Here is a 9,949-nt window from a genome sequence, read left to right on the forward strand (position 1 = left end):
ACCCAAAAATCTCTCCTTTACCTGGCTTAAGGACTTAAGTTTGGATTCTTCAACTTGTTTCATGGTTCTCTGAGTCCATGAGCTTTGTTGGCAGTTTGGAACTTTAGCTAAGCTAATATTTCAAGTCCAAGCTTTATTCGGCTGTATTTTGTGCTAAAACGCAGGTTTTGTGTGTATTTAATTGTTGTCTGTTTAAACCTGTGAAAACATGAAAATACAATTAATTTACATTTATTAAACACATAATTGACCCAAATGTAATGTCTCTATGGGGTTTAACACACAGTTTTGGGTACTTATCATGTCCCACCCACTACTATCCTCCATAAAGAGATTCTTAACTTTGAGGTTCTGGAGGTCAGGCCTCATAGGGATAAGATCGGATATAGTACAAGGTTTGTTATTAAAGCAAAGTCGAGGGTAATTCATCACTGAAGCCTCCTCACCCTTACCAATACTCCATATACAATTATCTTTAATACTGATAGCCACCTTATAAACCCCCTTCCAAAACCAGGAATCATAAGGTAGTGGATCCTTCTTAATATCAAACCAGTTCCTCCCATAGGCAGCAAGGAAAGTTCTTGCCCAGAGAGAAGAAGTATAAGTTAAAGCTTTTCAAGAAAGCTTAGCTAACATGGCTTTGTTAATATCTTGTGCTTTTTTAAAGCCTAAGCCACCCATGGCCTTAGGCTTGCAAATGCTATCCCACCCAATGGTGTGGATGCTTTTTCTTTCCTCTGTGTCATGCCACCAGAAACTCTTACAAGCCTTATCAAGTTTCTCACAAGTAGAGTTAGGTAGCAAGTAGGTAGACATAGCAAACAGGGTGGCTTAGACAACAGCCTGAATGAAGGTAAGATAGAACTTTAGCCCTCCAACCTTTAATCTTACCATGCACACTATCTACTAAATAATCAAAATCCTCACTTTTCTTCCTAGATAATAAAATAGGGACCCCTAGGTATTTATCTCTTTTTCCAAAAAATCTCATTTCCCAAAACTTTTTTAGAATCTTCCTATGTCTGTTATAAACATTCTTGCTGCAGAAGAAACTAGACTTATCATAATTAATTTTTTGACCAGATACAACACAGTAGTCATCTAAAATGTTCTTTAACTTTCCACTTTCTACTAAGCTAGCTTTTGTAAATAGAATAAAATCATCAGCATAAAGTAAATGAGTAAGAGGAGGTGCATTATTCCTTCTTATTTTAATGCCATGAAGCTCACCTTGATGCTCATCCTTTGTAATCATCCTAGATAGGGCTTCAAAAACAATAATGAAAAGATAAGGGGAGAGGGGATCTCCCTGCCTAAGCCCTTTCTGAAGGTTAAAGTGATCAAGAGGTGCCCCATTCAATAAGACTTTGAAGGAGACAATGGACAAACATTGGGATATGAGGAGTCTCCACTTATCATTAAAGCCTAATCTTTGAAAATTTTTATCTAGAAAGGACCATTCTACTCTATCATAAACTTTAGACATATCTATTTTCAAGGCAACAAACCCCTGTTTTGTCTTCATATGTTTCATGTTATGGAAAATTTCACAAGCTAATCCTATATTATCTCCTATATTCATACTTTTTATGAAAGTTCCTTGAAAAGGAGAGACAATTTTATTGATATGAGCTTTTAGTCTAATAGCAAGGAGTTTAGATATGATCTTATAGCAAAAATTGCAAAGACTAATGGGTCTACACTTAGAAATATGGTCAGGATTAGAAATCTTTGGCATAAGAGTTATGAAAGTCTCATTGATGTTAGGGTTCATCTTACCTTTCACAAAAAAGTCTTTGACACACTCAGAAATACTAGTACCTATCACCTCCCAGCACTGCTGGTAGAAGATACCTTGGAACCCATCCGCCCTAGGGGCTTGAAGAGCCCCTAATTTTTTTACAACATGCCAAAATCATCATCAGAAGGACAAGCAGTAAGGATATCATTCTCTCTATCAGTAATACAAGGATTAAACAGTTTTAGAATAGATTAATTATCAACAAGATTATCAGATTCAAAGATATTGTCAAAATACTCATTTATAGTATTACCTACCTCAGCCCTACCTTCTTTCCAGATACCACTATCATCTTTAATCTTATCAATGTGATTTTTCCTTATTCTATAAACAGTAGATAAGTGGAAGAACTTTGTGTTTCTCCCCCCCTCCTTAATCCAGTGTTGGCTGAATTTCTGTTTTCAGAAGGTTTCTTCTTTATCATACCAATCAAACAACTGATTCTTCAAAAACTTTGCTTTTTCATGGTTAGTAGAAATAAAGGGCTTTTATAAAACTCTATCCAAATCTTTTTGAGTTTTTTTGATATTCTGAAAAATATTCTCAAAAACTTTTTTATTCCAAACTTTTAGGTTTTTTTTCTGTATGTTTTAACCTGTATATCACTCTCCAATCAGGGAGATCATGAGTGACCTCATTCCAAGCCTTATCAATTATCGGTTTACAAGAATCATCCTTAAGCCACATATCATAGAATCTGAAAGGTTTTGGCCCTTATATATCTTCTACACATTTAAGATTAATCATCAAAGATAAATGATCAGAAGTAGCATTCACTATATTCTTAACAGTCATATTATTAGAAAACATTTCAATCCATTCAGTAGAATTGAGGGTACGATCAAGTCTTTCGAAAATATTATCTGATATCTTCCTATTATTATTCCAGGTGAATTTTGGCTTTTTATAACCTAAGTCTACTAACCCAAGGTCGTTTATCACATAATTAAAATCTAGTATACACTTAGTAAAGATAGACTTGCCTCCTATTTTTTCGTCTAAGGTTCTAACAACATTAAAGTCACCAAACACAAGCCAAGGTCCAGGGATGTAGGGCGCACATTCCCTCAACTCATTCTAGAACCTCGACCTGAGGTTGGCATTAGGTTATCCATAAACAAAGGTAAAAAAACCATGGAGTGAGCATTACTATGATAATTACTTATTTTACCTGAGATTTGATTTGTTGTAGCTCCCAGCACTTCGAGGTCAATACCAGACTTCCAAAAGAGAGCAAGTCCACCATGAAGACCACAGGCAGGAACACAGAAGACATTCTCATACTTAATAATCTTACTTATCATCTTAATCCTTCCTTCACTGACTTTAGTTTTAGACAAACATACTATGTCCGGTTGGTGATGACGGACTAAATCCTTTAGATTTTGAATTGCCATGGAGGAACCTATTCCCCGACAATTCCAGGCGTGAATCATTTATGTCGAGGTAGCTGTTTAGGGACAACCACCATGAACCCTGGAGGAGGACCACACAAACCTCCATTGCTAGCCAAGTCAGCACTAACACTCGAACTCTCATCACCATAATAGCCACTATTTGAACCCCTTGGGTCTTTTGAACTTTCACCAGTACTTTGCTGCTTAAGTTTGAAATGAAGACGACGCGCCACAGACTAGCCATCAATGGCAAGAGGCTGAGGTTGATAGATACTATCCTCAGAATCATAACCTATCCCATCTTGACTTTCTTGAACTAAATCTAACGGAGCATTCCCTACCGAGACCTCATCATGTTGTTCATCATTGTACGCCACCATATTTAGATCAGACTCTTCATATGGTTCATCCTCGTCAGAGAGTTCTTTCAATGGGATCTAATCTTCAGGAATATTTGGTCCTGAGACTTCCGATGGTACACTAGAATCCAGAGAGTGATTTGAGAAAGATGGTTCACTAGACTCCATAGTGTCACTAGACACAGAGAAAATAGGAACATCTTCCGAAATAAGCAAGTGCCCCAGTCCCTTAGCTCTCAAATCATCAGCATCTCTTTTAACCTTTTTTGAATTCTTTTCAGCCAACCTTATGCTACTGCTCTCCCATCCGTTGTTGTCCATGTCTGCTTCTTCTTTTCCTATACTTGCAAGAGACTTCCTCTTTGTTCCCACACAAATCCCTTGGACTTTCCTGTTACTAATCCCACCCTTTCTCGATCCTCGAGAGGCCAGAGTCTTGTCCCCCCTACCACGTGTGGGTAGACTGAAACGAAAGCTGGGTTTTTCTGAAACAGAAGGTAGAGAGGTGTGTAGATCCATCTATATCGATGTTATCAAGGAAAGGAATAATAGCCTTGGAAAGGGAAGAAAACTGGTTTGTGGGAGAGGCAGGATCAACCACTAGATTTTTCCTTATTCCCAAGATGAAACCCTCAGAAGCTAGGGAGCCTATCTCAACAGGTGCACTACCCAAGTTCACCGTAGCCCTGATTTCTCCAAAGATTGATGTATTGCATTGTGCCAGGCTTGTGTCATCCGCTCCAGAGGCTAAAACCAAGTCCAAGTCCATACCCGTTCTACTCGTATTTTGTCCCCACACAACTAAAGCACCATCTTGTATATCTGGTCCTTGAGTGAGCCTAGATGATAAGCTTTTCCCGGCCTCCGTGGGCTTGGTCTAGAAGCTCTGAGCTTTGTTGGTTTGTATTATAACTTGGAACCCCAAAGCAGTAGATCCGACAGTAACTGGCAAGTTTGTCATATTCCCTTGACCACCTCGCCGACCCAAGTGCATATCCTTAAGGCCCAAAATATTCTCATTCCTGACTGGATGCCCAAGAGTAAGAGCTCCATCCGACCTTTGACTATTACTTACTCTACTGCACCCGCTACTTGGGCCCGAATGTGCAGAGTCTGGGCCTGAAGATAAAAAAGCCCGAACTCTCACTCACTTCCACTGTATTCCCAACGGTGCCTTCAGAGCGTGACCCACCACCAGATCCACTACCAAACGTAACTATTGTACTTGTAGAAATGTGGCCCCCATCAGACCCTATTCCAACGGTTTTATTACCTTTGTCCCTTGACACGTGTCTGTTTCTTGAAGGTGTAGCCAATATTCCCGCTCCAGACCAGTTCCTACTACTCTGAGCAGTTTTATTCCTGGGCGAAATATGATCGAACCTTGGTTTCTGAGGTGTGCCCGAGATTGTAACCGATGTAGGATTTAGATTGATAGCTCCGTTAAAAAAGACAGTGGCCCTCAACATAAAAGAAAATTTGTGCTTAACTCTAAGAGAACCCCCACACTTTAACATATTAGATCCATACTTTTCCTTTTGCTGGCAAAAATAAAAGTCATGTCCAATCCGCCCACAGAAATAGCATAATATGTCCGTTCTCGTACTTGAAAGTCACCGGAAATACTTCTCCCTCTTCTGTTCTCATATCTATTCTTTTTAGAAGTCTTTCTTTGATATCCATTTTAACTTGGAATCTAGCCACCGGTGCTTTGAACTCAGTTGTGTCAAGTCTGTGGACTTCACCTTTCCCAGACTTCTTCTTTCCCATACTTCTTCCCACACTTTCGACATTTTCTGCATTAATACGGTCAGCTGGAATCCCATAAATTTGCACCCAAAACTTGACAAAGTCGAAGGCCAGATTTGCTTCCAGCTTTTCCATTCTCACCCATTTTTTCATAGCAATAATAAAACCCTGGACTAACCAGGGTCCATTTTTCCTAACGTGATGATCATATTCCACAGTATCTTCGAATGGGAACTTGTAAAAACCGTTTGTGATAAGTTCGACTTTTGTTTTGTTTCTAGTTTGCCAGCGATGTAGCTCATCTGCTACTTCCTTTACATCTATCTGCCTTTCTCCATATAATTTTCCCATTAAAATGTTTGTACCTTCATCGACATCCACCGGGTTTTTGCATTTTATATCAACTGTCCTCTTCTCTTTTGAGCAGAAGAGTTGTTTCATCTCTTCTTGTAGCTGCTCTATCTTAGATTTTGGGCTTGGTTCAGAGGCTTCACCTCTAACAAGAGCCCTAGCAGTAATAGACATACCGGACCAACCAGTAAACCCAGACCTTGTGAGAGAAAAGGGGGGGAATTAACGAAATAAGGAAACAACCAGACCGGATTACTCAAAAAGAAAAGTTAGGTTCTTTGGTGTTCAAAAAAATTTGAAATTGAGAACCACAAAATCTCCAATTGAGAATAATTTAATAGCACGAAAAGCAAGATGCAAGGGTACTGTAAGGAGAATAAAGTTTTGAGTTTGAAACTGAATCAAGATTCAAATTTGAAATTCAAAACTTTAGGGGGGAAGAAGAACTGCTTTTAGCAGCAAAGCTCCCCTTTAATCCAATCCAGACAATAGCATGTAAGCATGGTTCAGTAAACATTATTCTGCTACTGTGATTAACTGATTATGTACTTACGCAATGGTTAAATTTAGACACTCATGCAATTGATATATTAGTTAATGGATTTGCATTTCGCAGTACTGTTTGAAGTTCTCAGCTGAGTTGCTTTTGATATTGATTGGCTGATTGCCAAGGAATGTAGAAGAAGTCCTTATCATCAAAGTTCATTTCATTTTGTTATTCAGAATTAATTCTGACAAAACATCAAACCAACTCGTTAGTCTTTTACTCCTTTTTAGCGGGTTTTCTTAACGTATATAGTGACAAAAACAGTTTGGAACTTCTTATAACAGAAACTTTCTAAAAACAAACTAGATGAATGAAACAAAAAGAAGCATCACACTGAAGTCTGAAGCTACCCAATTACAATGCTAAAACCAAAAGGATTTATTGGGAAGCCTCATTTGTTTTCACATAGTCCATGTGACGGCGTACTCATACGCCCAACCTCTTATATCAACCCATTGCTGCATTGCAACACCATCCCCATGAACAGAACTGAGTATTGGTCATGGAGCACACAAAAGAAATGAAACACAAGAAGTTGGAGAAGCTCATTAAGTATGGGGAGAAGTTGAAGAAGATTGTTACACTCCAAAGGAAGAGCTGCGATAGAACGGTATCCCCTCCGCGAGCTGTTCACCATGATGAGCTCTTCCGGAAATCTGCCAAGGCCAAGGTTGATGATGACCCCGTACTTGCAGCATATACTTTAGCCCAGAATCATTTCAGCCTCCGCCCAAACATCTACATTTAGCTTTCTTTGGAATGTAAACACCCCCTAGCTCCCCTGTCCTCTCTGTCTTCTCAACTTGTTTTGGACAGCAATGTCAAGGTCCGTTTTCCTCCTTACGGTCATACTCTTATATCTTGTAATATGCTTAGACCAAGAATACATTAGTGCTTGTATAAATTAATGATGAATGATGATCATTTGCAAACCCGATGTAGGCTCGACCAGCTGTACTGTTCTGGTTTTTTGGTATCTGGAATCTAAAGATGGTTTCACTGGAGAAAATTATGACCAACCTAAGAAGGGCTTCTTCCTATGTAAAATTTGTATTCAAAATGTTGTAATAATACTACCTCTGATGAAGTTCTTGTAAATAATTACGTTATGGAAAAGGTTTTTATTTAGCAAATACATTGCACTGTTGACCATCATAAAAAAAGTAAGAAGAATCACATATTACAGATGATTAAGTCAATTTATGAATTTAGTTACAAAAGAAGATAGGAAAAACCACTGTCTTCGTGAATTTGCTATTGAAGTTTAAAGAAAGCCATGAGTGGATCATAAACGACTTGGTTTGCATTCACCGCCATTACAAAATCTGCATGAGCATAGTCGTCCTGATACTGAACAACTAGCTTATCACCATCGTGGGCCTTGAGGTTGTCCAGAAAAATCTGCACATCCTGAGGATCAGACAGAGCATCCGCGCCTCCATAGCTTAGGAAGAGTGGAAAGTCATTGGGGATGCTTGTCATGTTATACACAGGAGGTGTAGGTTGCCCGTAATGCTTAATGTTGTCCTCTTCATCTTCATAATCGTACATTGCTATGGTGCCTCCTCTAATCACTGTGCACCAATCCACCAAACCAAAAACCAATGGCACGTTGACAACTATATGCTTAAAAGTGATTTTAATAGGTACTCCAAAAAATTGCCGGCCAGGTCAAACAATTGTGAAGACTTACTCTGAGCAAGGTGGATCATGTTCTTTGTTGAAGTCGACTGAGGCTCGTTATCAAGGAACACATCAACACTGGAAGAGTTCAGGCAACAATTTTTACCTTAAGATAGCAAATAGCATAACAAGTCAGTATTATGTAAACAAAATTATTTCAGGTTTATCAAGTAAGGATATCAACAAAAACATAAGGTACAAAGATTCTACCTGTAAAAGAAGCCATTAAGTCATAGCAGTCAACACCCGGCGTCTTGCAAATTACTTTGAGTAGATTTTTTACAGGTCGCCTGTTTGATCACAAAATAAACTTACTTTTTAATTTGATTAAGGGGATGTATATAGATTCGAAACATCAAGCTTCTTTTGGTTAATTTTATCTTGAACTTGAACTTTATAAGAATTTAACTCGCAAAGTAACTAAATTTTATATAAGAATGCAAGGGAGGACAGAGTTTTTCTACGCTTTTGGATCAAACTCATCAATGCCCAACCAGTAGATATCCTGTTATACAAGGTTGATAATAGTAAGTTCTACTGTAATGAAAACTTCAGCTTAGAAATAGACAGAATTGAGAACTATATTTACTTCGGCAAGGAAGTTTTTAGCTGCAGTTTGAGCAAGTACTGATGATACTTGACCAAGATACGCAATTGGGCTCAGTAAGGCAGCTGATCTCAACAGATCTAGCTGATTCCCTTGGGACAAGGAGGCCAAACCAATCAAAGTTCCCTATGGATACCATAATTCAATATGAGCATTCAACTTCAAGATAACATAACACAAATGAAGTCATAAAAAGTAACGTCAAAATATTCACCAGGGAATGGCCAATATAGTGAAGTTTTTGACCCGTCTGACCATTGACATATTGAACGGTAGCGGGAAACTCGTAAGCCACTAATTCATCCCATGACCAATCCCAATAGGCCTACAAAGTTAAGAAGCAATTACTCTACAGTACACAATGCCTTACCTACTAAAGCATAATTGGCGGTAGGGAAAGAAGAAAACCGAATCATCTGTACTAGATGAAGTGTGTCCCTGACTATATTTGGTTCCGCGGGTATTTGCTATCCACACATCAAACCCACTATCTGCCAATATGAAAGCTAAGGACTCCTCTGGGGAATTTAGCAGCCAAGTTATTCCATCCTGATAGCAGAGACCATTTGTGGTTCATCAACTTAACTTTTTATATCTGCCTTCATCCTATGCAGACAAGGCCGAGATAGGAATGCATAGCCAAATATGTAAGTCTGACTTACCATAAGTACTCCATGCTGTAATAAAACTGGTGGCCTGTCTCCTCCTGTCTGGCCAGATCTCCCCGTTGGCATCCTCTGCATACTAAGGATGTAACCATCCTGGGTCGTTACCTACAACCAATCGACAAATATTTTAGCCCCAAAATGAAGGAACCAGGGGAAATAAAAAGGTTGTAAACAATTACGGTATGCTCTTCGCAAGCGTATCCATATATTGCCACCCTCAGTTCACAAATGCCACCATCAGCAGCTGGGGCCAATGAAGACTTCCTATGCTGACTATCACTTGAGAAGAGCTTTGCTCTTGAACCAAAAGCCAACTCACAGGAAAGAAACACTACAAAAATAAATGCAAGAATGTTGGTCATCTCTTACTCGTTGTATTTTTTGTTTCCTGTTACCACCTCTCAAACCCCTTATATTTAAAATGGAGGGAAATGGATATGTACAAAATTTAGTACAATCCATTCACCACACACCAACATGGAAGAGCAAGCCATATCACAAGCTTTCAAACTACATAACTTGTACTAAATAACTTGTACTTGGGACATAACAAGGCATCTAGTGGAACCCACAGCCAATATGAACATATGTGAACACGTAACGAACTACATCAGTTTTAGATTTCGTCGCCGTAACAATGCTGTTAATTGCTTTAATAAACATTTGATTGTGCATGTGGTCATTGCTGAGAAGATTCTTGTCATTGTTCTTGTTGGCATTTCACTCGGAAATAATAGCTTAGTTCCAAGAGGTCATAGTATTGCTCTCTTCTTTATTTAAATAA

At 38.7% G+C, this 9,949-nt stretch overlaps 1 protein-coding gene across 3 annotated transcripts; it reads right to left on the reverse strand.

Moving 5' to 3' along the window:
- Positions 1-7,313: 7,313 nt before the first annotated feature.
- Positions 7,314-9,673, reverse strand: LOC147475279 (triacylglycerol lipase 2-like). Of its 3 annotated transcripts, none has more exons than XM_086582428.1 (9): positions 9,345-9,672; positions 9,160-9,270; positions 8,906-9,046; positions 8,712-8,822; positions 8,480-8,623; positions 8,355-8,395; positions 8,101-8,180; positions 7,901-7,996; positions 7,314-7,826 (listed from the first exon to the last, which is right to left on the reverse strand). In XM_086582428.1, the coding sequence occupies exons 1-9, from the start codon at positions 9,525-9,527 to the stop codon at positions 7,462-7,464; spliced, it is 1,272 nt and encodes a 423-aa protein (XP_086438554.1). In that variant the 5' UTR covers positions 9,528-9,672; the 3' UTR covers positions 7,314-7,461. The 3 variants fall into 3 exon arrangements, with proteins under 3 accessions (XP_086438554.1, XP_086438555.1, XP_086438556.1); XM_086582429.1 differs by having other exon boundaries at positions 7,314-7,781; positions 9,345-9,669; XM_086582430.1 differs by lacking the exon at positions 8,906-9,046 and having other exon boundaries at positions 9,345-9,673.
- Between the last annotated feature and the right edge of the window lie 276 nt (positions 9,674-9,949).

Source organism: Coptis chinensis, chromosome 9 (assembly GCF_015680905.1).
Source record: "Coptis chinensis isolate HL-2020 chromosome 9, ASM1568090v1, whole genome shotgun sequence".
Lineage (NCBI taxonomy): Eukaryota > Viridiplantae > Streptophyta > Magnoliopsida > Ranunculales > Ranunculaceae > Coptis > Coptis chinensis.